The sequence below is a fragment of the Callorhinchus milii genome, unplaced genomic scaffold, assembly GCF_018977255.1.
Source record: "Callorhinchus milii isolate IMCB2004 unplaced genomic scaffold, IMCB_Cmil_1.0 Scaffold16, whole genome shotgun sequence".
Lineage (NCBI taxonomy): Eukaryota > Metazoa > Chordata > Chondrichthyes > Chimaeriformes > Callorhinchidae > Callorhinchus > Callorhinchus milii.
Genome location: NW_024704757.1, coordinates 4,308,296 through 4,333,900, shown reverse-complemented (window position 1 = coordinate 4,333,900; position 25,605 = coordinate 4,308,296). Strand labels below are relative to the sequence as shown.

The 25,605-nt window shown below is 40.2% G+C and overlaps 1 protein-coding gene across 1 annotated transcript in view; it reads left to right on the top strand.

Moving 5' to 3' along the window:
* foxk1 (forkhead box K1) overlaps positions 1–25,605 on the top strand; it is a 42,721-nt gene that overhangs the window by 2,071 nt on the left and 15,045 nt on the right. Inside the window, exon 2 of the mRNA XM_007903478.2 lies at positions 18,763–18,957. Within this exon, the coding sequence (XP_007901669.2) occupies positions 18,763–18,957 (195 nt within the window). The remainder of the gene's footprint in view (positions 1–18,762; positions 18,958–25,605) is intronic.

Here is a 25,605-nt window from a genome sequence, read left to right as displayed (position 1 = left end):
ATCACCTAAATATTGTGCTGAATATAGTGATTTCCAAAATATTTTAGTGCAATTGTGGCCTATCTTTTTGACAGGGTGTATGATATGTTCATCCATTCAGGGCCAGCGCCCTTTCTTCCCCTCCATTTTATCCTTTTTCTAGTCACCTTGAGCCCCATGCCTTCCGCACAGCCGATGCCATTTTAGTTACCTGCCAGGAGATGTGCAGGAAGAGCCTGGTGAAGACTGGAAGGTGTACTTTTCTCTGTCCTTGTTCGGGTAAGATCTGGAATTCAGTAGAATGGGTTTGAATGAGGTTCCCTCTGCTTTGCAGCACCTCAGAGCCCAAGTGCTCAGTGACATTGCATTTCCTTTAGGGCTTTTTTGAAAAAAACAAAACAAAAAAATCCAATTTAACACAAACCTGTTTGTACAAGTGTAAACCATTCAATTTGGCTGTAAGTTATTTGTCCAGTTTTTTCTTCTTGATTGGGAATGCTTTCTACAACCACTTGTCTCGCTCCCTTTCCCATGCCTGACTTCTAACAACAACAACAACAACAACTTGGATTTATATCACGCCCTCCATGCCGGACAGCGTCTCAGAGCGCTTTACAGTAACGGATCCCAGGACCGAGCCGGGGGGGGGAGAGAGAGGAAGGTGACCAAAGGCGCGGTCGAAAAGGAAGGTCTTCAGCAGAGACCTGAATATAGGAAGAGAGGGGGTGAGGCGAAGGGAGTTCCAGAGCCTCGGAGCATAGTGGCTGAAGGCACGGCCGCCCAGGGTGGAGCGGAGGACTTGGGGGACGAGGAGGAGGCCAGACCCCGAGGAACGAAGGCAACCGGTACTGTTTTGAGAAGAGAGGAGGTCAGAGAGGTCGGGGGGTGCAGAGGAGTGCAGGATCTTGAAATCGATCCTCTCTGGGACAGGCAGCCAGTGCAGTCTGGCAAGGACTGGGGTGATCGGGGAGCGGAGTTTTGTGCGGGTGAGAATGCGGGCAGCAGAGTTTTGAATGATTTGGATTTTATGGATGGTAGTGGATGGGAGACCGGCGATTCCAATCGTTGATAAAAAAAACTTTGATAAAAATGCACAGCAAATTTTAAATTCATGTCTAATCTGTCCCGATAATCTATTTTCTGGAAATCAATGATGGATTACTACTCGTTTAAGACATATCTGCAAGTACCATTACATTTAATATGACTTGAGCGAAGTCCGAGTTACAAACAACAACAACAGAATTACATTTGTAAAGCGCCTTGGAGGACGTCCCAAGGCAAATTTGTACAAATCATGTAAAATCTGGTTTAATTAATAAACTACAGTAATTCAATGCAGCCGGTAAATCCACATGTGATGGTGGGTCAAGACTATTGTTTCCCGTGATTCAGTGCGTGTTGACCCGGCGCAGCATGGGCACTTACTGGCAAGCATTGGAATGATACTGAAGTTCTTCTGCTCGTGCGACTACGGATCAAGACTTTGTTTCCCGCAATTCGATGCAGCTGGCTGGTAATTGCGCACAAGTCGATGGGTCGGGACATCTTTTCCCACAATTTAATCGGTCATTAAGTTCAGGAGTAATGGATGATAACAGAGCAGAGATGAATTGGGAGATGATTTGCTTATAAAATGCAAGAAAATCTTTAAGTGGTTTTGATTGGAAACTGGATGGGATGTGTACGATTTATAAAGATAAGACCTTTTTTTGCGAGTTTCACCGTACTCTAAACTTGCAGCAAATTGTCAAAATCATTACATGCATCAGCACGGAGAGGCCGAGAAATATTTGAAGAAATCAGAGAATGTTCTGTGACTTGCTCCTTTGATTTTCTATGGCTTTGTTGAGTCAGCTGATCTTGGCTGTGGGTGCAGTTGAGGTGCTACAAGCGAACTCGAGAGCCCCCTGGTTAGAAAAGGGAAAAAATTCAGCCTACGTTTCAAACTTCTTACCGCTATCCAGTGGCCCTTTCTAAATGTGCATTGAGCATTTGTATGTCAGATGAGGACAGCTTCAGGCTTGGCTTAGCTGCACCATGGTTGAATTGCCTGCCAGCACTCGTGGTCTAGGTTCACTCCAGTTACTAGGTATTTTGGGTCAGGTACCTGGTATCTTTGAAACCTTACTCCAGCACACGTCAGCTTCTCGAGAGGAGGAAAGAAACCGCTTCTCCAACCTGCCACCCCACCCCTCCAACCAAACAAAACTCAGCTTGGGATTGATCTCTGGTTCATGTGATGCCTTAACAGTTCAGGACAATTTGGGTATTATGTCACTGTACTCATTGAAATGGTGTTGGGGTGATCGCAAACACTATATCCTGTCATTCTGTGCTGTGTTGTCACAGTCCAGCTCTTACCTCGGTAATAAGGTCGGCAATTGCATAAGTGATGCATTGGCATTTTGTTTGTGCATTCACTTTTCTCCTGGGATGATTCTATTGCATAAAGACAATGCAATATTTTTATTTACCCATTGAAAACAGCACATGGGGAGTGTATGTGACAGTTCATTACAGACAAGATGATTTTGTTTACCCATTTCTCTTTGCAATAATAATAATAATCCTTGCATTTGATATAGCGCCTTATCAGGTCTTCGAGACGTCTCAAAAGAGCTTCACAGAATATACTGTAGTGAATTGACTGTATATTTTGTGGGTGAAACACGGCAGCAGTCAATTGCACACAGCAGTGTCCCACAAACAGTCATGAATTGATTGACCAATTTATTATTATTAATTTTTTTTAAAAATGGAAGGGATTATTACTCCCATAAAAGCGATCCGCCAATCGACTAACAACCAGGTTCCTACTTACTGCTGGGTAAGCAGAGGCAAGTGGAGTAAGGAAACTTGCCCAACGTTTCGACCTACCTGGGAATGGAACCCAGGTCCTCTCGCTTGCACAGCAAGTGCTCTAATCACTAAGCTGCTTGACTCCACGGGAGCAATCGGAACAATTGCAGTGATATTTTAATATAGGAAATTACTGATGCCCAGGAGCTATAACATGTTTATATTATAGAGATGAACCATGCTTGTAGAGAGGGCAGTACTATTGAGAGTGTAACCAGCTGTCTTTCACTTTGTGTTGATGTATACGCTTTTATTTTGCTGCGTTTTCGTATTTCCTATATATGACAGTAATTTCCCGGAAAGTAAAAAGTTAATTCATCTTTTGATGTGACTACTGAAAATCTTTCCTTTACCAAAACTTTGTTTTGATCACCGAGTCTTGTGTGATCGTATCAGATGACAACCTTTTTCATGTTTTTGTATACATTTTTATAGCTTTGCAAAGCCATCAAATATTCCACTAGATTATCGTATTTTTGAATATATTTTACTTATTCCAAATAAGTGTATGTACATCAGTGTTCTTCAGGTCAAAACCCAACAAACAGTGTGACATTATAGGTAACATGTGAAATGCAAAGATTATTATTAAACAGGTTAAAGAGCCTTTTTATCATCATTTATCCCGCAAAATGATAATGCGCTTTATCAAATGCAAAATTATTGTTATTCTGTTATTTTATGGCAGTAAAAGAAAATCCCAATGGGTCAGTCTTAACTGTGTCACATTTTGATTGAAAGCAAAATAACGGTGAACAGCAGATGCCCATATCAGATATTTATTTCTGAACAAATATCAGCAATTTGGTCACTCAATCCACAAATGTTTGTGGGAAACTGCTGTGCGGAATTGGCTGCTGTGTTTCTCCCACAAAATATACAGTCAATTCACTTTACAGTATATTCTGTGAAGCACTTTGAAACGATTCAAAGACATAATAAGGCATTATATCAAATAAAAGTTATTATAATATATTTTTGCATATTTCCATTTCGTACATTGCAGGATAAAAGACCAGCGTAAAAATAAGCTACTCTCTCATTTTTAAACCAGATTTTCATAACAACAACAAAATTAAAAATAGACAAAAATTTATAAAGCATCTTTCACATCGGGAGGACGTCCTAAGGCGCTGAAAAACTGTAACTTTACAATCGAGTTCTGGTTTCATGCCTAAAATTCAAATTGTGTGGTTGGGGGGTGGTGCCATTGGTGAAGTACTTTGCAAATGTTTTTGTTGGGACATGTTAAGAGATTTAATCTTGCTTACAATAAGAACAGAAGAACACTGGTGTAAAATTACGACACAGAACTATGCTATTGTACATTCCCTATATTTTGAGTGTTGACTTGAAAATGCTTTGTTAAAAACTTGCCTGGGGGTTCATCTCTGGGTGATTCTGGAGCAATGTAAACAGCTCCTTGAAGTTCTCCCAATTTATCCAACGTGGAGTCCTGTAGCCTATTGGTGCATTGACTTGACTCTTCTTTACCTCACAGTCTTGTACAAACTTACATTTTATGATTGACTCAGTCTATTTTTAATTTTGACAGCTTGCATTCTTTCTCTTCTACATTTGGTCTTTGTTTAATTGCCCCACGCCCGGATTATAAATCCTTTGGAGACAGAGTTCTGTTGTGGACAAGAAATGGGGACACCTGTCCCAAGGATTAGCAGGATGCCATCTTTGAATTCTGCCTTTGAGCAAGAGCGGAGTCTTTTATGCCTTTTTAGTGCTTTTCAGACTCCGTTGTCAGACTCCGCCACTGTAAGGCGCTTGGTGACGCTACCCCGTGTGAAGGGCGCTATATAAATGGAAGTTGTTGTGGTTCTCCAAAGGCATATTTGTGTGGTGAGGAATCATGGGCTTTCTTTGAGGATTATAGTATGCATTTTGATAGTACAACCAACAAAGAATGAAACAGACCCTTTTGCCCAACTAGTCTGTGCCGGCTCAACTATCTTTCAAATAAGATTTTGTATTCACGTGCAGACAATACATTTCGGGCCAGGCGCACATAAAATCACAGTAATCTCTTCCTCCTTGGGCTTTTCAGATACATTCATAAAATAATGTAGATGTCTCTGTGATGGCCAGTTTAGAGCTGGGTTCCCCCTGGTTCAAGTTGCATTCTTAAAACTTCCACTGTGAGAGCTCGCAGATTACAGGATACATGGAATTAAGTACTTTCTTTTTGAAGTTACTACTTTTGAAGTAATGACACAGTGGCAGCATTCCAGGGAAAGTCTCCAGCATTGTGCACATAAGTCAAGACGTTTACAATAGCTGCACACATTAACACTGCTGTGTGGAACTGCTCTTTCATTCTTAAATATTACATTGATCATCTCTCCCAGCAGCAGTGCAAAGTGTGCATGGGACCAAAGTCAATTGTGTGACCAGCCAATGCACATGCTAATTGTTATAAAGGATAATCTCCTGGGGCTCAATACCACAAGATTGTTAGGTGGGGGTCGGGGAGGTAAAATGCATGGCCTTTTTGTACCCCTTTAATGTTGATATATAAGTGAGTGATGATAATATTATCCAAGGTATGGAGGAGAGATTGAGGCATTGTGTGAATGATGGGCATTAGCAGCTGTGGATGCAGTCAGTCATCAAACAACAACAACTTGCATTTATATAGCGCCCTTCATGCAGGATAGTGACTCGGGGCGTTTGCCTTGCAGCCTCCAGTGCTTTAAGCAGCAGAAATGCAATTTAAAACCCCATATCTAGGGAAATGTTGCCATCTCATTTATATTATCCTGTTAGCTGTGACAAAGGTAGCACAAAAGGAATAGAGCTAGGCTATAAAACAGCTGCTATCTGAAGATTTTGCAATTGAAACTTTATTTTGAAAAAAATTACACCGACTCAAAAGAGGTTTCTGTCTGTAAAAATGTCCCACGCAAATGCCCTGTGCAAAATTCCACAAACTGCATTAAAGGAATATTGTGAATGTGCATCACAGTTGAATGATGCAGTAGAATTTGTTAGCGGTGCATTACTAAATGTAAAAGAATGGATCGCCTTTGGCGAGAGCAGGTTGTAGAGATGTAGTCTTAATGAAAAAGGTTTTAGATGACTTAATGAAGTGAGTGCAGAATGAAACTTGTAGTTTCTTGGTGGCATAATGAACTCTCATTGCCTAATTTTAGGAATTAGTATCTTATTAAAGTTTCAATCTTTAAGCAGATTTGTATTTGGTAATGATAATCAAAGCAACCAAAATGCTTTGCAGGCATATGGGAAGAGAGTGGGGAAGTGGGGTTGATTTGGATAGCTCTTTTCAAGGAGCCGGTACAGACCCGATGGGCCGAATGGCCTCCTTCTGTGCTGTATAATTCTGTGAAAACCTGTTTCTTTGATTCGGTGTGATTTTAAGGTTTATTTGCCTTCACTGTTGTGCTCTGTGAAGCACTGTTTATGTTGTAAACTGGGCTAGAAGAGCATTTTTTCCAAACCGTCGTGCTATTAAATTACAATCCACATGAGTGTGGTAATGCAGTGTGAAACAATAGCCAAGAATATTGTTACAAACGAGGTGTGTGAGGAACCCAATTACGTATGGATTGCAAGGAACATTGTTCAGGCAGGCTCAAAGCTTTGGAACACTTTTAACAAGTAGAATAATAATAATAATAATCCTTGCATTTGATATAGCGCTTTTCACGTCTTCTGGACGTCTCAAAGCGCTTCACAGAATATACTGTAAAGTGAATTGACTGTATATTTGTGGGCGAACTCGGCAGCCAATTGCACACAGCAGCGTCCCACAAACAGTCGTGGATTGAAAATGACCAATTTATTATTGCTTTTGTTTTGGAGGGATTATTATTAGGCTCTGTGTGGGGTAAGTAAACTTGCCCAAGGTTTCGTCCTGCCTGGAATTGAACCCGGGTCTCTTGCTTACAAAGCGAGTGCTCTAAGCACTGAGCTATAGGACTCCACTAGAAAGTGTTGGGTTGGGTTTGCTTCTCCCCCTACATCCATATATTAATTATATTGTTTCCCACCATTAACTGTTGACTTTCACTTTCCTAAACCTGAAGTGACCATAGAACTTGCGTTCTGACGAAGGGTCGTGGACCCCGAAACGTTGACTCACTTTCCTTTCTCCATAGATACTGCCTGACCTGCTGAGTGTTCCCAGCGACTTCAGTTTTTGTTTCAGATTTCCAGCATCTGCAGTATTTTGCGTTTTGCTCAGAATAGACGTTTGATGCTGTATTTATATCGTAGAACAGCTTCACAGCGGAAAAATACCTGGCTGGTGTATTTTTCCCACTCGGTATCCAAGGATCAGAAACGGCAATATAAAGCAAGGCAGAGTTTCCAGACGACCAGTGGACTGGGAGAAAAGGTTTGCACCTCCAGGGAGTGTTGACAAAATCATCTCCATTGGAGAGGCTAGATGCCTCTGCAGAGAACAGCATTGTACGAACACCTTATGGTGCCTCTACCAAAGTCGGGGTTGCTGGAAAAGACAGGGTGAATGCACAATACAATTAAATATAGCTTAGTTTGGTTGGTAGTACTCCTGTTTCTGAGTCGGAAGGTTGTGGTTCAAACCGTACTTTGGGTTTTGAGCGGATAGTCAGGCTGACATTCAGTGTGGTATCGGGAGGGAGTGCTGCATTGGCTTGAGATCCAATGCTTTGGATGAAAAGTTAAACCAAGGTCATGTCTGCATGTTCAGACAGACTTTATCAAGACCTCTGTGTGGATTGTGGGGAATGGGATGAGGAGAAAGCCACATTACACTTCCTGTCAATATTTTTTCGTTTACAACATTTGCCGTTCATACTTATCGCAGTCAACTCTTCAGAATTCTGCCGTTAGTCGCTGTGGCATTCTGTTGTTTGGAGGGTTAACATTGCTGTTTAACTGCCCTCAAACTTCCTTACTCTGTGGCAGGTCTTGTACTGCAGCTCTTCTACCTGCGTCGCTGCTCCTCACACCTCTGTTGCTTTGCAGTGTTTTGGCTATTTCTGGCAAATGATGAGGCTATTAAAACCTGGAGTGGAGTATGCAATGGATTATAAATTGACAGCCAGTTGAAGACTTGAGGAAACCATCCCATTTACATGCTACTTGTTCCATTTAAATTATTAGAAAATATTTAAACCATTGAGTTTCATTATTTTGCCTACTGCTTAAAGATTATTCTTGGCACCTGTGAGTGCTTATATCGACAGTTGAATGTCACTTTGCACATTACCTATTCTTTTATTTCACTGGTAATGATGATCATAATCCTTACATTTTGTATAACACCTTTAACGTTGGGAGTACATTTCAAAGGGCTTTGTGTGTTTTGTGGGCTAACGCGGCAACCGATTTTACACATAGCAATATTCCACGAACAGCCAGAGATTTGATTGGGGACTTGTTGGCCAGGACGCTGGGAGAAACTAATATGTTAAATAAGATCAGGTGAAAAGTTGTAAATGCATACATCAGCCCTGAGGGCCGTAAGCATTAAAATATCATGTTTCCTTGAAGGAAAATAGTTCTGTAGAGATTTTGTCAGCGTAATCGTGTTAGGTATACTTTTGAAATAAATTTGTGAGCTTGAGTCACTTGCTAGTACATAAATGGTTCACAGCGGTTGCTGTGTATACACAACATTTGAATTCCTTTGCATTTCCTGTCCATTAGAATATCGAGATCTGCAACATCAGACTTGTAATTGAATATATTACTGCCTGACGCATGCTCTGTTTGTAGCAAAATGTAAATTTCAGGTGTGGTGTTTAGTTAGTGAAACTATGGTTGAATGCAGTTGACTGCCACGTTTTGCCCACATATCCTGTGAAGCACTTTGAGACGTTTTAACGGCACGATAAGGGCTGTATCAACTGCAAGGATTATTATTACTATTCTGTCCCCGAGGTGAAACGAGTGATGGTTGAAATCAACAAGAGTAGTAGCAGAGGTAATTTTTTTGCTAATTGCTCACCAGTGTGCCTCTCACAGTCTGGTTTGTGGAGTTCTGTAGCATAAAGGCTAGAGCACTCACCTTGCAAGTGGTTTGATTCCCAGGTGGGGCGAAGTTTCCTTGCTAATGAGCAAGTTTCCTTACCCATTACTCCTCTGTTTTACCAAGCAGTAAGTAGGAACCCGGTTGTTAGTCGATTGGCAGATCACTTTCCGGGGGTAATAATCCCTCAAAAAAAATTTGGTCGCTCAATCCACGACTGTGGGATACTGCTGTCGTGTTTCGTCCACAAAATACACAGTCAATCTACTTTACACTGTGGAGTGCTTTGAGAGCTCCCAATGGCTTGATAAGACACAATATCAAATGTAAGGATTGTTATTATTAATTCCTCTCTTTTCCTGTGGGGAAGCCCTTGTGAAGTGACTGTGAGAGCAAGGTGCCACTTGAGTGCCTTTGCATCTAACGTGCTGTACGTTTTCCATTGCTCTCTTGTTACTTATATGAGTTTGCTGAGCCACACATGGAGCTTGTGTGACTTCACTTAACATCTGAAGTTTTTTTTAAAAGGCATTTTCTGATGCTGAATGTGGTGGAAATAAAATATTACACATTTGTATAAAATGCAACACTACCATGAGTTGTTCACACCACCTTTGTACATTGTCTCATGACTGTTTTAAAACTAACAAGTGCGGCTTGAATTTGGAGAAAGTCTTTGGGTTCTAGAAAGATTTGTTTCCACAGGATCTGGTCACTTTTAGATGTAAACTGAAACCATGCATTCTTTCAATAACAAAGCCAAAAAAATCTACTGGTTTTGACATCAAGAATCGTGCCTTCAGCCTAGATTTTAATATGGAAATGCAGGCTGCGATATTTTCAATAAAACCAGCCTTTTTAGAAAAGCTTTTGGCAACAAAAATTCTGAGTTTGCCTTCAAAGCTTTTAAAGGGCGTGTTTGTGGTTTTACAATAGTTTTACGTTCTATATAAATTCACATGACAATTCAAAGTCATTCTTCTGCTTAGGTTTTTATTTGCTTATGTTGCAAGCCCAAGTATCCGTCAAACCCAAAAAGTCACATGGTATTTGATACCATAGCTACCTGATTAAAGGACAGAGATGTCACTCTTTAACCTATTTAAGAGCTGAGGTATTCAGAGCTGTGGCATGTCCAAATCCAATGCATCCTCACGATGAGCTCTGCAAGGATGTCTGTTTGACTGCTGAGGTTATGGTGCAATGTGCACCATAACCTCAGTGTTTGTGAGATGCATTTATTTAATCATTAGTGCTGTTGCCTCTAGAGGCACCAAGAAAACTAGAGCATTTTGGAGAAGCATGGGACATCCAGAGGTGGTAGTGCCTCATTTACCTTGCAGCACTAACCTGCAGTCAGGTTGTGTTGTAAGGTGTGGCACCTCAGGTAGTTGTGCATTAACAAGTCCTGTAGTCAGTGGTTAGAGCGCTCGCTTTGCAAGTGAGAGACCTGTGTTCAATTCCAGGCAGAGGGCGAAACCTTGGGCAAGTTTCCTAACTCCACACAGAGCCTAATAATAATCCCTCCAAAACAAAAAAAACAATAATAAATTGGTCATTTTCAATCTACGACTGTTTGTGGGACATTGCTGTGCGCAATTGGCTGCCGCGTTTGCCCACAAATATACAGTCAATTCACTTTACAGTCTATTCTGTGAAGCGCTTTGGGACGTCCTCCCGACGTGAAAAGCGCTATATCAAATGCAAGGATTATTATTATTATTATTATTAAGGGTTCTGGAGACCTGCGATGCAGAACTGCAAGAGATTTATTTCAGTAATGTTAGATGAGCAGTTTCAAACATTTGTGTGTGAATTTACCTAATCATAATTGTGCTAAATCTGGGGGAGGGGGAAACATGCCATCTGTTCCAATAGAAGTAAGCGTTGGTGCTTGTTTGAATGGTCATTTTAAGAATGTTTTCCTTACAGTAATTGGAGCACATTGGAAGGATTAATTAAATCTAGCAGTGGGGGAATTACATGAAATTATATGAGATTGTACAACGTACTTGTAAAGTATATACAGTACAGCATTTCACGTAGGATAACGTATCTATATTTTGCACACAAAACCTACAGTCAATTCACTTTACAGTATATTCTATGAAGCGCATTGAGACGTCTCAATGACGTGATAAGGCGCTTTATGAAATGCAACGATTATTTTATTATCTTCACAGTGGCGAGGTTGAATGCTGAGCAGGGGTAGGGGATGGTGACTATAGACACAGTTGAAGAGATAGTTTTTGAGATGGGATTTGAAGACGGGGGTGGGGGAGAGGCGTAGGAAGAGAGACGGAGCTCGAGAAGTTAGGCACAAAGTGACTGCAGCCTCTGGAATCAGGATGGATATCAGTTAGCTGGACAATGATGATATTTTTATAACGCAAAAAACTTATTTTTGTCTGACTTTATTTTACTGCCAAGTATACCCTGCATGGCTAGAATGCCGTAAGCATAGTTTTGAATGAAATGTGATATCCGTTCAAACATATTTATGTTTCCCTCCCCTACGTGGGCCCCTCTTTAATTATCAAACTATTGGGCTTTTTTTAGTATTGTTGCAATATCTTTACATGTGGGCAATCAAGTAATCTTGGTCAACCAAGGGCTAAAACGTATGATTTGTTTCGTTTTAGCAAAGGCCAAAATTGACTCAGGATACTACTTTTGCACCCCACACCCACTCACTCGCTCTCTCTCCCTGTTTCTCCAGCCCCTTCCATTACCTTGCCTTGGGCTTCTGTACACTCGCTGTGCATGTTTTGAGAGCATACCGAGTGCTCACATCTGTTTGAACCTCTCAGCTGTCTTCCCTCTGGGGAGCATTGGTGGGTTAGCAATAGTGAATGAGTAAATCGCAGTTGATGGAGCAAACGATATGGTGTGGCCTATGGGAATTGCGAGCAGGCCTTTTTTTTTGTAAGCATTGAAGAATGAGGAATTCCAGCTCAGAATCAGTGTAATGTGTGTGTGTGTGTTTTCTTTGTATGATATTTTGAAAAAGTTATAATAACAATCCTCTCATTTGATATAGCGCCTTATCATGTCGTCGAGACGTCTAAAAGGACTTCACAGAATATACTGTAAAGTGAATTGACTGTATATTTTGTGGGCAAAACACGGCAGCCAATTGAGCACAGCAGCGTCCCACAAACAGTCATGGATTGTTAGTGCAACAGTCAACACTGCTTCAGAGAGGCAGCAGATCATTTACGTGGCAAATATGATGAACTGTTATGGGATTATTTACTTAGCCACACATGGAGCTCTAGTACAACGTCAGATAAAGACAACCGATTTTACATAACGTACATTGTCACACTATTGGCTTAGCCAGGTTTCACTGTAAACTGCTACCAGAGAGCAGAGTATGCGGCCATATACATTACACGTTGTGTGTGGCATTCTATTAATGCAGTGCAGAGCCAGAGTCTAATGTTGAAAGTTTAGATTTGGGAATTATTTTTAAACTCCTAAGTATAGAGGAGCTACTTATGTACCGTGATTATTCATTCCACTGGATCATCTGCAAATGTTTTGTTAAATCCCCTTACTCCCTTCCTAAAATTACAGTATCTCTAGGTTGTGTCAGAGAAACATAAAATTTTATCTCCTGTGCAAATGGCTGCAGCGTTTCGCCCACAAAATACACGGACAATCCACTTTACAGTATATTCTGTGAGGCGCTTGAAACGTCTCAACGACGTGATAAGGTGTTGTATCAAATGCAAGGCTTATTATTATTCTCTTGCTTGCTCCAAATGCTCTTTAAGATTCTTTTTTGAGCATTTGTCTAATTTCCTTTTAAATGAATTTTGGACTCCTCAGCAACAGTTTGTGGTAAAGAATTTCACGTTCCAGTATAAGGACATTTTTATAACCTCCCTTTAATTAGCTTTTTGTCATTATCATAAATTGGTGAAGTGTTTTGAGAGGTCCTCTTGATGTGACGAGCAGTACATCAAATGCAAGGACTTTTATATGGGTCAGTAGCTCGGATGTATACTTTGAGATGCTTTGTTTTTTTTTAATGAGTTAATAGGTTTAGTGGAAAAAAATTGTGCACAGTGAGTGAAAATCTATTGGAGTTTGTTTGCAGTTCACAGAAGCATAGCAGTGATACCTACAATAATAATAGTAACAATCCTTGCATTTGATATATAGTGCCTTATCACATCTTCGATATGTCTCATAGCTCTTCACAGGATATACTGTAAAGTGAATTGACTATGTATTTTGTGGGCGAAACTACCTCTCCCCAAGTGGACGAAATGAGCAGTGCACAAATCTGTAACATTTTATTACAGTGAAAGAAATCTATTTACAAGAGATGAATAGACACAATGTGCCTTGGCTGTAGAATTGGGATTGCGTTTCTGCATGATGATTGCCTCCAATGATAGTTAAGTCCATTTTAACACTATTTGGAGTGCAGCATAAATGTTTCAATAAATCTACCCGGATTGGGCTCATAAACCGTTTGTATTTCTAACACAAATTGCTGACATGTTCTTCCACAATCTTCTACTAATATTACATTATAAATAATAATTATTCTCTTTTGGTTGCTTTGCATTTGATATAGGGTTAGGGTTATTACATCATCGAGACTTCTCAAAGCACTTCACAGGATTTGACTATGAAGTATATTGACTGTTGTGTCTTTTGTAGGCGAGTGTATGATTAGTGGTTAAGAAATGTCACCACTCAGAAATGTAAGCAATAGCTGAATTAGTGATTGCTGTTACTAATTTACATCTTGCCTTGCAAGAGAGAGGACCTGGGTTTGATTCCTAGGTAGGATGAAACGCTGGGCAAGTTTCCTAACTCCACACGCCTGTTTACCAAGCAGTAACTAGGAACCCGGTTGTTAGACGATTAGCGGATCGCTTTTCTGGCGGTAATAATCCCTTCAACAAATTATAATACCTACTAATAATTTGGTCACTCAATCCCTGACCGTTTGTGGGACGCTGCTGTGCGAAATTGGCTGCCGTGTTTCGCCCACAGAATACACGGGTCAATTCACTTTACAGTGAAGCGCTTTGAGACAGCTGAACGACGTGATAAGGTGCGATGTCAAATGCAAGTATTATTATCTGGGTGGTTTAAAAAGTGGTTAAAATGTATAGCCATTATTATCTTGAGTGGTTAAAATGTATAACCATTAATAATCTATAGCAGAATGGAAATGATGCTGGAATAAGATTTTAAATGCGAGAGTTGCACAGTGTCATTTTACAGAGGACACTAATGCCTCTTTTCTGCTGCAGTTTTGTTTAATAATAATAATAATTCTTGCATTTGATATAGCGCTTTTCACGTCGGGAGGACGTCCCAAAGCGCTTCACAGAACACACTGTAAAGTGAATTGACTGTATATTTGTGGGCGAACGCGGCAGCCAATTGCGCACAGCAATGTCCCACAAACGGTCGTAGTTTGAAAATAACCAATTTATTATTGTTTTGTTTTTTTAGAGGGAATATTATTAGGCTCTGTGTGGAGTAAGGAAACTTGCCCAAGGTTTCGCCCCACATCTGTTTTTAAGCATTATCTTGTCTCGGTGTCACTGTGAAAGCAGTTGTGTTTGCAAATCACATATCCTTCTGTCATTCTGTTTCTGGACTGTGGAATTACGATAAAGAACCATCCAACAGCTTGCACTGACAGTCTCCCCAGCGTTTAATATTGGGAGTCAACAAGATCCACAAAGGCCTGTATAATGGAAGTCTAAAATGATTTTTTAAATAGTAAAGTAATGAACACGTGAATACTTAAGCATATATATTGGCATGGACCAGAAGCAGAATACCTTCTCTAAACTCAACCCTAGAATGAGTACACCTGTTTCATTATTGTTCGTATTCCTGCCTCCCTTCTTTCCCCCCTCTCCCCCCACTTAGGTTGAATTAAAACCTAGACCCCAAAGGTGAAAGGATGTGGTAACTTACCTTCTCTTCTTCCCCACCCTCCCCCATTAAACTTGTTTCTTTGTTTTAAGCTAACCAATGTTTACTGGGTGGAGGGAAGAATATTGACTGTTGTTCTCTACTGTTTATGAGTAAGGAAGCAGCTGGACCTGACAGGATGTGTACTTGGAGTGTTGTAATACATTGTCAGGAAAAGTCACGTGGCTGAGTTTTGCGGAGACTATAAAAGTAATTTATATCCGAGTTCAAAAGGATTCACGGTGATGCTAGCTTTTATCTTTCAGTAGTCACCTCACTACAGTAATAATATTAATCCTTGCATTTGAGATAGCGCTTTTCATGTCTTCGAGACGTCTCAAAGCGCTTCACAGAATATACTGTAAAGTGAATTGACTGTATATTTTGTGGGCGAAATGCAGCAGCCAATTGCGCACATAGCAGCATCCCACAAACACTTGTGGATTGAATGACCAAATTGTTATTGGGGTTTTTTTCTTGAGGGCTTATTATCAGGCGCCGAGAGTAAGGAAACTTGCCCAAGGTTTCACCCTGCCGGTATTTGGAAAAGATTGTATTTGGAAGCAATGCCACATTTCTTTAAAAAAAAGTTGTGAATTTTTGTTTTCACAATTAGTGAGTCCAGACACTTTGTGTCTAATATAAAATACATAAATAATGATTTGGTCTCTCAATCCACGACTGGAATAGAAGGTTATGCTTGAAGGCTTAGTTGAGGAAGGGCAGAAGGAGGCTCATATGGAGCATAAACAGCGGCATAGACCAGTTGTGCCGAATGGCCTGTTTCCGTGCTGTATATTCTAATGGATTCTTATCTGCTGTAACTTAGAAGCTTTAAAAGATTGTATGTAAACTCACCACTAAAGCGTATTGAATTGTGAATTAAATTGTTGATAGGCGTGCAGCTGGTCAGCGTGATGACTACAGTCTAACAGAGGCGCACGGGAGACAACGTGCTGAGATGAAATGCAGATGCTCCATGGCTTGTTTGGCTGACGTACTATTTCTACAGTGTTACATTCCCTCCTCTCCACCCACCCTTATTTGTCTTGTTCCAGAAGTTCCCTTTTTGCTTCTATTTTTCTCTGACTCTCTAGCTTTGCTGTGATTACAGACAGAGGCTGTTCCTACTTGTTAAGGCAACACTTCTGGGAGATGGGGGAACTGCAGCATTGCGGGGTTTCTAAGTTGCAGCTTTTATGTAAGGATTTCATTGAATCAATGCACGTGATGTGAAAGGCGCTATACAAATGTAATGATGTTGTTGGAGGACCCATAGCTGGTGTCCTTTTCACCAACCAGTATCCTTACTGTTTCCTTTTGACTTATGTGGGGTTGTTACTATGTGGTAACTGTTTCAGACCAACCACAGCTTTGTGGATGTTCCACCCACAAAATACATTCAATTCGCTTAACAATATATTCTGTGAAGCGCTTTGAGACGTCTCAACATCTCAACGATGTGATAAGTCTCTATGTGAAATGCGAGGATTATTTATAATTATCGTGACTAGACTATTAGCCCACGCTACTTTCCTTTCATACCCTTTTGCACTATTCCTCAGTCATCAAGCACCGTCCAAACTTATGGTGGCCAATGTCTGTGTATCATATTGTGTCCAGATTCTTGCTTTCCACTTTCAGCCACGCTGAGAAGCTACAGGCATAGACTTTCATCCCTCTATACAAATTTTTAAGGACTTGTGTGTGAACAGTTGCTGGGCAAATGACTTTCGGGAGCACCTCCCCCCAGTTAAATTGTGTCTGTTTTTCTGACCCAGCTGTTGTACGTTTCCAGACCTTGGATTTTAGCTAAGATTTTAGCTCTTCAAATGAGATTTTCATGTAGAAGTAAAGCATTATTGTCTTTTACTAGGCAGCATTTGCTCACCATAATTGGCATGTTTTTGACCTTTTGCTAATGCAGTCATGCGAGTGTTAGATTTGGTTGCACCTTTGGCCACGTGGTTGAGATGTGTAAACGTACAGGTATTTATTTATGTGGCTATATTTTTAATCCATCTAACTTACTTTCTGTGTTTGTTTAAAGTTCATACAGAACTTTTTTTTGTAGATTCCCGTTGAGCAGCCAGTCATAAAAGATAAAACTTCTTGTAAACATGAGATTGTGAAAAGTCCAAACGAGGCACAGTAAGAGATTGATTGATTCATTCATTTATTCAGTGCAATTATACACTGAGCATGAGAGTTATCTTCACATCTATGAGTACTTTACCACCAACAACAGGATAAAAATCTAGCCCTTATTGAAGGCTATATGTGGTTGTTTTAATATACTGTAGTTGCACTCCGGTTCCCATTATTTGTGTCTAAGTCAGAACTGCTTTGAAATGTTATTAATGCATAATTGCTGTGATACGCCAGTTTCCAGTTGAGCAAAATATTGCTGATATAAGATATAATTTTTCTGAGGTTGGGTTTATGCACTTATCAAGTAGAGGAAGATGTGGATTGTCTTTAACCTGTGCTATTCCTGACAGAGGAATGCACAATGCTGTTCATCACAGATAAGTAGAACGAGTTCTCTTGAAGAGTTGAAGTACTCCTCAGTTTCTGAAGCTCTTCGTCTCGCTGGAGAAGAAGTGCTGGTTCAGCTGGTCTCTCATAAACAGCCATGTTGTCAGATAGACATAGTGACCCAGTGTGATGGCTGGCAGTAGTAAATATTTTGGAGGTGCTAATATACCACAAAGGGATAGGGAAGTCCTTAGTTACAGAGCTAGCAGTTCACGGCATCAGCAATGTAAATCCTGTTTATGCATTTGCAAAGAATTTTCCTCTTTCTTTTCAGATTGTGTTCTGGTTTGTGTTTCTGAAGGAAAAGGTAACTTGTCTTTTAAAAACTGAAGCTGTAAATTTAACACATAGAGTTTTAAAAAGTAATTTCTTCACTCTGTGTTATAGTATTAGGGTGTGGAATCCATTACCGCAAGTAGTTATTGAGGCTGGATCAATACAATACAATCAAATCATTCAAAAAGGCACTGGGTTGATATGCTGAGAACTCTGAACGTTAAGAGATATGACGAGGGTGGCACAGACTTGAATGGCCATGGTACTTCAACAAAGTCTTTAACCTCGTCCTGAAGGAGAAATGCAGGAGTGTCTCAGTCTCCAACATGGATTCTCCAGAAGAAAATAGATTAAGCATGCTATAACATGCTCTGTCAGCACTTGGAATCTGTTGACAGTGTGTCGTAATAGTTTTCAATAAAGTGAGTAAGCGTCACTCTGGAAGGTGCCATTGCAGCAGCTCCTGAGTATTAGCAATAACCTGAGTGCTGCCCCCTACTGTTTAGATGCATATGGTGATGCCACTGCCAGATCGAGCACCTTCAATGAGCATTATCTCCGTTAACCACAGGATCTTCACCACTGGTATCTTGATGCTGGTGAGCATTGTCTGCTCTTTGGAGACCCTGAGCTTTTGAAACATTAGGAGGGCAATTGACAGTCAAGAGAAGGGGCAACGGGGCACATTATGGACGAGACTGGAAAGTAATGGTTAGAGCACTTGTCTTGCAAGCGTGAGGACCTGGGTTTGATTCTGGGCAGGGCGAAACCTTAGACAAGTTTCCTTACTCTACGCGCCTCTGTTTATCTAGCAGTAAGTAGGAACCTGGTTGTTAGTTGATTAGCAGATCACTTTTCCGGGAGTAATATTCCCTTCACAATAAATAAAAATAATATGTTCACTCAATCCACGACTGTTTGTGGAACACTGCTGTGCGCAGTTGGCTGCCGCATTCCGCCCACAAAATATACAGTCACTTCACGTTACAGTTTAATTTGTGAAGCGCTTTGAGACATCTCAAAGATGTGATAAGGCGCTATATCAAATGCAAGGATCATTATTGTTACATGGGTAGGTAATGCTAAAATTGTGTCTGGACTTGCTGTTGTTACGTGTTGCCTTTCAGAAATATAAGTGATCCCATCTTTTTCTTTCCTTTCAGATGTACTTTCCGTTTCCCCAGCACAGTCATAAAGATCGCATTTACGTCACTTCACAGCAAGAAAGAAGTGAAGGAAGAACAACCGCCATCTCCACTCCGTCCACTCCGGCCACAGATCTCACCACTCAAAATCAACATTCCTGATCCAAATATCCACCGCGTCAGTCCCATCCCCTCACCCACTGGTACAATCAGGTAAGAGGCACAAATGGCATTATAACACACTGAAATCACCTTCCCTCGTCCATATAAAAAGCCATCCACGTTAAAACTCTGAATCTTGCATTGTAGAACTACATTGTGGTGGTGTCCATCCGTCGTTAGTTGACTTGTGAATAACTTTAGTTGAAGTGTCTGAAAGCAACTAGTTTTCCTACAGTAATACTGTGATGGCATTGTGCCCACCCAAAGATGGAACTGAATGTCTGCAAAAATGGAAAGGCAACAGGGTGTATTTGGAGGGAATCAAACAATGTGAGCTAACAATAAACAGCTCCATATAGTTACAGATTACCTTAGTGTGGCTCAGGCATTGTAGTTCTGTGGAATAAGCAGTATCTTGACTTTGCAGGCTTACAGATAATAAGGGAACCATTCAGTTACAAATATATGTACTGCTACTTAACTGTAATGTTTACTGACTGTTTAATGTAAAGATCATAAACAACCATGCTTTACCAGTTTTGCAGTATACTGCAGATGTTTGTCTGATTTAAAATCTAAATATATTTTCAACACAGAAGAAAGCCTCTGTGTATTAAACACAACAGTAATTTAGTGCAGGTCCTGTAGCTCAGTGGTTACAGCACTCGCCTCACAAGCGAGAGACCTGGGTTTGATTCCCAGCAGGGCAAAACCTTGGGCAAGTTTCCTGACTCCACTCACCTGATAATAATCCCTCAAGAAGAAAAAATAATAAATTGGTCACTTCAATCCACACCTGTTTGTGGGGCACTACTGTGCGGAATTGGCTGCCACGATTCACCCACAAATGTATAGTAAATTCATTCTACAGTATATTCTGTGAAGCGCTTTGAGATGTCTAGAAGACGTGAAAAGCGCCATATCAAATGCAAGGATTATTATATTATTATATTAAGGGAAGCATCCGACAGTCTAATGGGGTGTTAGCTACTAGTCTGACAAAAGTAAATGTTATTTTCAATCCCATTGTGATGCAGTGAGTAATGTGTAGGGCTACTCATTATAAAACTGTTGAGTGCATGTGTTTTGAGTGTGTGTAGGCAATTATGTAAGGCGCAGATATTTCAGATGATTTTCTAAACTGCAATAATGAAGCAGACTTTATAGTTTACAGACTTCATTTTGATTTCCCAGACGTTTACTGCTTGTCAATACTTCCCTGTATATTATTTTAAAAATGATGAGCATTTCTGAATGGTTTCCTGGAAGTAAGTTGGATCAAGAGACAGTAACACACGGCTCAAAGCATGTTGCTGCTCTGTATAGTACATAAAATATTCAATGAATAAAGATTGAAATCTACCTGAGGATTCGGATTATGTGTGGACCTTGAGAGTTTGTTGTTTTGTACTCTTCAGTTAGATTGAGGTCTGTCTAAGTTAGAGGAGAGGTAAGGGGGGAAAGATTCTTGTTGGTGGTTTTAGAGTGTGATATTTTTGGGAGAAATTATTACCGATAAAAGATGTCGATTCTAATTCTTGGAGATTTCTCTAAGAGTTCAAACCACAAAAGATTCCTTCTGAAATGAAGCCTAAACGTGTTAAACAGAGCTTTTTAAAATTGAGAAGCTTAACAGGTATCTGTCTCCTTCTCTCACACACTCATTCCCCTTCCCTTGTCCACACAAACAGAAGCCACATTAGAATTCTGAATCTTGCATTGTAGAACTACTAGTGGTGTCTGTCCATCATTATTTGCCTTGTGATTAACTTCAGTTGGAGTGTCTGAAGTTAGCTAGTTTTCCCACAATAAGGACATAGATTTACTTGGACGTTGTATTAAAACAGAACATTATTCTTGCTTTTGATTTTTTTTTGGTCAGCTGGGTGTCTTGACTGAATTTCCATGTGTGGGTGGGATGCGCTGGTTTGCCTGGTTTGAATACTCTTAAAGATGGTGATGGGTTTCCGCATGAAGATCAGCCATCATTCAACAACTGCAACATTTCAGTTTTCAAACTCAAAAGGTCAGAAGATCAATTCGGCGGAGCTCTCTATCACCTCCAATTGTTGCAGTGAAATGTTGCAGTTTTCCCGGTGGGAAGCGCATCTCAGCATGAAATGCGTGAGAGCATTGCCACTGTCTTCATGTCCACAGTTCAGGCACACATCCCTTCCCCTTCGTCGATGATTCCAACAATTGGAAGTGATAAGAGAGCTGCACCCAATTGATCTTCTGACCTTTTGGGTTCAAAAACTGAAATGATGCAGTTGTTGAATGATGGCTGATCTTCTCAGGCCTGGGAGGAAAATGGATGAGCCGAGTTGCCCCATCTTTTGACATATGCTTCTACTTAGTATCTTTCTTACCATCGGGGTAGACGCAGCACTTTATTTTGGTTGTAGAGGATTTTATTGCTGCTGTATTAGGTTTCGGCTAAGTGGTGGGTTTAACTATAGCACAAGGAAAAAATGTTTAACTGGCTTTGCTTTCACTGGAAGTTATCCTAATAAGCAATATGTGAAAGAATGTTGTGTTTGTTTTTTTTTACTGGAGAGACTCCAGGTTCCAAATAATTAACACCCTCCATTTTCTACTTGCTGGTCCTAGTTTATTGTTTAATCTGTGGTGTATTTCCACTTCCTTAGAGCAGACATTTGCTGTCTTACAGAGATCATTTCCAACTCGATGAGTCATTAATCGCTGTTGGTTGGAGTACACAGGGGAACTATAAATGGCAATGGAGGAGGGTTTCTACAATTGCTAGATTACATAAAGAGTTTACTCTTACTGGTGATTCAACCGTAAAGCAGCTTTCTATATGCTAAAGGCCATTCTTCACCTTGACGAAAGGGAAATTAAAGCTCTGTGGCATAATGGAGACAAAAAGCTACTGATAATTCCTACAGTATTTTAGAATAATAATCCTTGCATTTGGTAAACCACCTATAATATCCAAATGTCTCAGAATGCTTCGCAGATAATTACTGTCAAATGTAAAGATTGCTTTTAGTAGGAAAATGTTTCATCAATAGGTAGGGGATTTTTCAATGAATTTATGTGTATTAAATAGACATTGTTTGGGGCTTGAGCATCCTGTTGAACTCCTAGAGTCTTATTTTACTCGAAAGAGAATCTGATGTTATTAAAGATCTGATAACCAGTTGCACACACGAATTTAAGCATCCACAAGCTGTGGTGGTGTGCAAAAAACCAACATGCAACATTGCACCCAGTGAAGCCTTGCTACCTCTTCAATATGTTTTGCGGCTAGCCTCCATTAACCACTTTAACTTCAAAGTAAGTTTCTCAAAGAACAAACGTGTGAAATAAAAATCAACAAGTTTTTCGCAATTGATAGTGGAAATTTTTATATGCAGCAATTGAGCTGGGTGTAACTTTCATGGGGTCTCGCACTTGACTGTCTAATATAAATCAACTTCTGTGATTTGTCTTTTCTCCCGGAGAGGCTGATTTATGTTTCAGAGATGCTTCTCTGTAGTTATGAAAAGTTTGAATGCAGTAGATAGCTGAAGAATTCTATTCTACTGCATTACAGGAAAAGCATTTGACAGCTAAGTACTTAATTGTTGGCATGGAAAGGAGACAAACTTCTTCAGAAATAAGCATGTTTATATAACTGTATAAATGTCTCTAAAGCTTTGCAAAAGGTCCTAAACGTAGACCGCTGGTAACTAGCTCAGGTGGAATGATATCACAGCCAAACCCCACAACCCTTAAAACAATAAGAGTAATGAAAATGAAATCAAAGGTTTATGACATTTTAGGTTCCTGAAGTGTATCCTTGGCCTCCATGTTACATTCACATTGACATTTAGAGACTAAAGAGTCTTTATTAGTAATCCTAAATCTGTTGGCACCCCTCAATATTTTGAACTATTATTTCTTCAGGAAAAGAAATTGTTTCTATAATTTAGTATGTATATTTCTTTTTGATCAAAGTTCCAGGCAACTCTGTTCAGTTTGATTTTTACAATAGCAATTTAGTGGGGTTTTTTCAATTAAAGCCACTATTATTTTCCCCAAACTAAGAGATTTCTTCTCTTCTCCTCCCACCCAACAGATTGAAAAACAAAGATTGGGATAAAACCCAGGGTAATCTATGGATAGAATCTGTTATTGACTCATATGATCCTTCAATTGTATTTAGGAATAGTGTGCTAAATTAATTTGCTCTCATTGTTGGCAGACTTCCTTGCGTGTTTCACGTGTGACGGTTCAAATTGTACACCAGATTGGTTTGGAAATGTTCGTGGCACTCTTAGCCATTGGAGCCACAAAGGATGGGGGTGGGTTTGCGGAACCTGGGCTGCAGAGCTCCGGATAGTCTGCAGCTTGAGTAGCGAAGAGCAGTGGAGTCCGTCCGCTGAGCAGCGGGTTCATTATCCAGCTTGAACTCGTGGTGCCTCAACAGAAATACATTAATGATATCCCTTGCTTTTGATGTCACACCTATAATATCTAAACGTGTCCCAAGTGCTTCACAGGACATTGCTGACAAATGAAGTAATTGTGTGTGTATTTATAATAATAATCCTTGCATTTGATATAACGTCTTATTGTGTGATTAAGATGTCTCAAAGCGCAGAACAGAGTATATTAAGTGAATTACTGTATACTTTGTGTGTGAACTTATGAAGGCTGTCTGCATATTACTGAGCTTGACTTGGGAGTTGATCATTCTTTCCTAATGGATTGACGCGCACACACACACACACTCTCTCTCTCTCTCTCTCTCTCTGAATGTGTTTACATTTAGTGTGTGTGTATCCAGCCTTCTTGTGGACAGAAATCGAGGCAGGAAACGTCTTCAGCACTTGTCTCTGCCCCTTCGAGTACCTCCTGTGTGATTTTCCCTTATATGGTTTATGTTTTGCTTGCTGCTTCTCCATTGGTCATGCCGGGGTTGCCCTATCCAGGAGCTGCTCAAATTGATAAACACGTTCAACTTCCTTTCCAGTGCCTTTGCCCATCCCCCCCGTCCCCCCCGTCCCCCACCCCCCTCGCTCTCTTACCCACCCTTCAGCGACACTTAAAACGCACACAAAACAAACTGCAATGCTATACCCTTTTGACCTTGTGGATACGGTGTGGGGGTTTTTTGTGCAGCTTCCAGCCCAACAGGTTCTGACGGGTATCAGCGGAGCGGTGGACTGTGTTTTGTCAGTACTGTTAACTCTCGACTTTGAAGTCCCTTTTCCAATTATGAATGTCACCCTCTCATGTATTATAACCTCCAAGGATTGTACTTTTTCAGTGCTAAGATGGCAACAGAATCACATAAAAGAATGGCACTTTTATGTTGTAGCTTTAACTGAATGAAAGATTTTTTTAACTCTTTGTTTTACACCGGGTTTTTAGAAATGGTTAAATGATTTGTGTTTTTTTTTCCTTTCTTTCTCCCCTTTTTTTTGGAAACCATGGAGGCCTACAACTTAGTGGTTAGTGCACTTGCTTCTCAAGCGAGAGGACCTGGGTTCAATTCCCAGGCAGGGCAAAACGTTGGGGAAGATTCCTTACTCCATACACACCTGTTTACCTAGCAGTAAGTAGGAACCCGGTTATTATTCAATTGGTGGATCACTTTTCCAGAAATAATAATACCTTTTTTTTAAAAGAATGTGCAATCGGTTGCCACATTTCACCCACAAAATATACAGTCAATTCACTTTACAGTATATTCTGTGAAGCTGAAATGGTTTAAGATGTCTCGTAGATGTGATAAAGCACTATATCAAATGCAAGGATTATTATTATATTATAACCAAAGATTAGAAGTGTCAAAAAGGATTCTCCCCCCACCTCCATTTTCAAGCTGTTTTTTGGGATGGAGGTTATGAGAGTAAATTACCTACTTGACAATATTTGTTAAAAGCAAATGTTTTACATATTGTAATATTTAATTAGAAGAACGAAGTTTCTTTCGATACTAATCTAAGCAAGCTTCAGGCAAGTTTTAAAAAACATTTACCCAAACGAAAATATTATCCTAAAATAAAAATTGTTGTAGTTATGCAATACACCTGAGTTACTCTTCCAGTTGTGCAACTGGGTTATTGCACAATACTTTTCAAACAATAAAACAACCACAGTATACATGAGAAAATAAGCTTTTTAATTTTGACTCAGTTAATGGAACTTTTGCCTCTGAATTCTCAGCCTGCGCCTTCAGGTCAGGTGTGTCTCTCTACCACTCACCTCGCAAGCGAGAGATCTGGGTTTGATTCCCAACCAGGGCGAGACCTTGGGCAAGTTTTCTTACTCTATACACCTAATAAATAAATAAAAACTAATAATTTGATCATTCAATCCATGACTGTTTATGGAACGCTGCTGTGCGCAATTGGCTGCCACATTTTGCCCACAAATATACAGTCAATTCACTTTACAGTATATTCTGTGAAGCACTTTGAGACTCTAGAAGACATGAAAAGCGCTATATCAAATGCAAGGATTATATATATTATTATTGTAGTGACCTCTTCCAGAGACTGGATTAGGGCTGGTAACCAAAACAAGTTTCCAGTTTGCAAGGATTGAAACCATGGTGCTTGTGTGACTATTTGTTTTGCTGCCGGTTCAGTGAACTGTGCCTTGCAGAGCAAATTCCGCAAGAGCCAGAAGCCTTGGTTAGCACAAAACAACTATTTGGAGTGGCTTTACAATGTGAAGACCCAG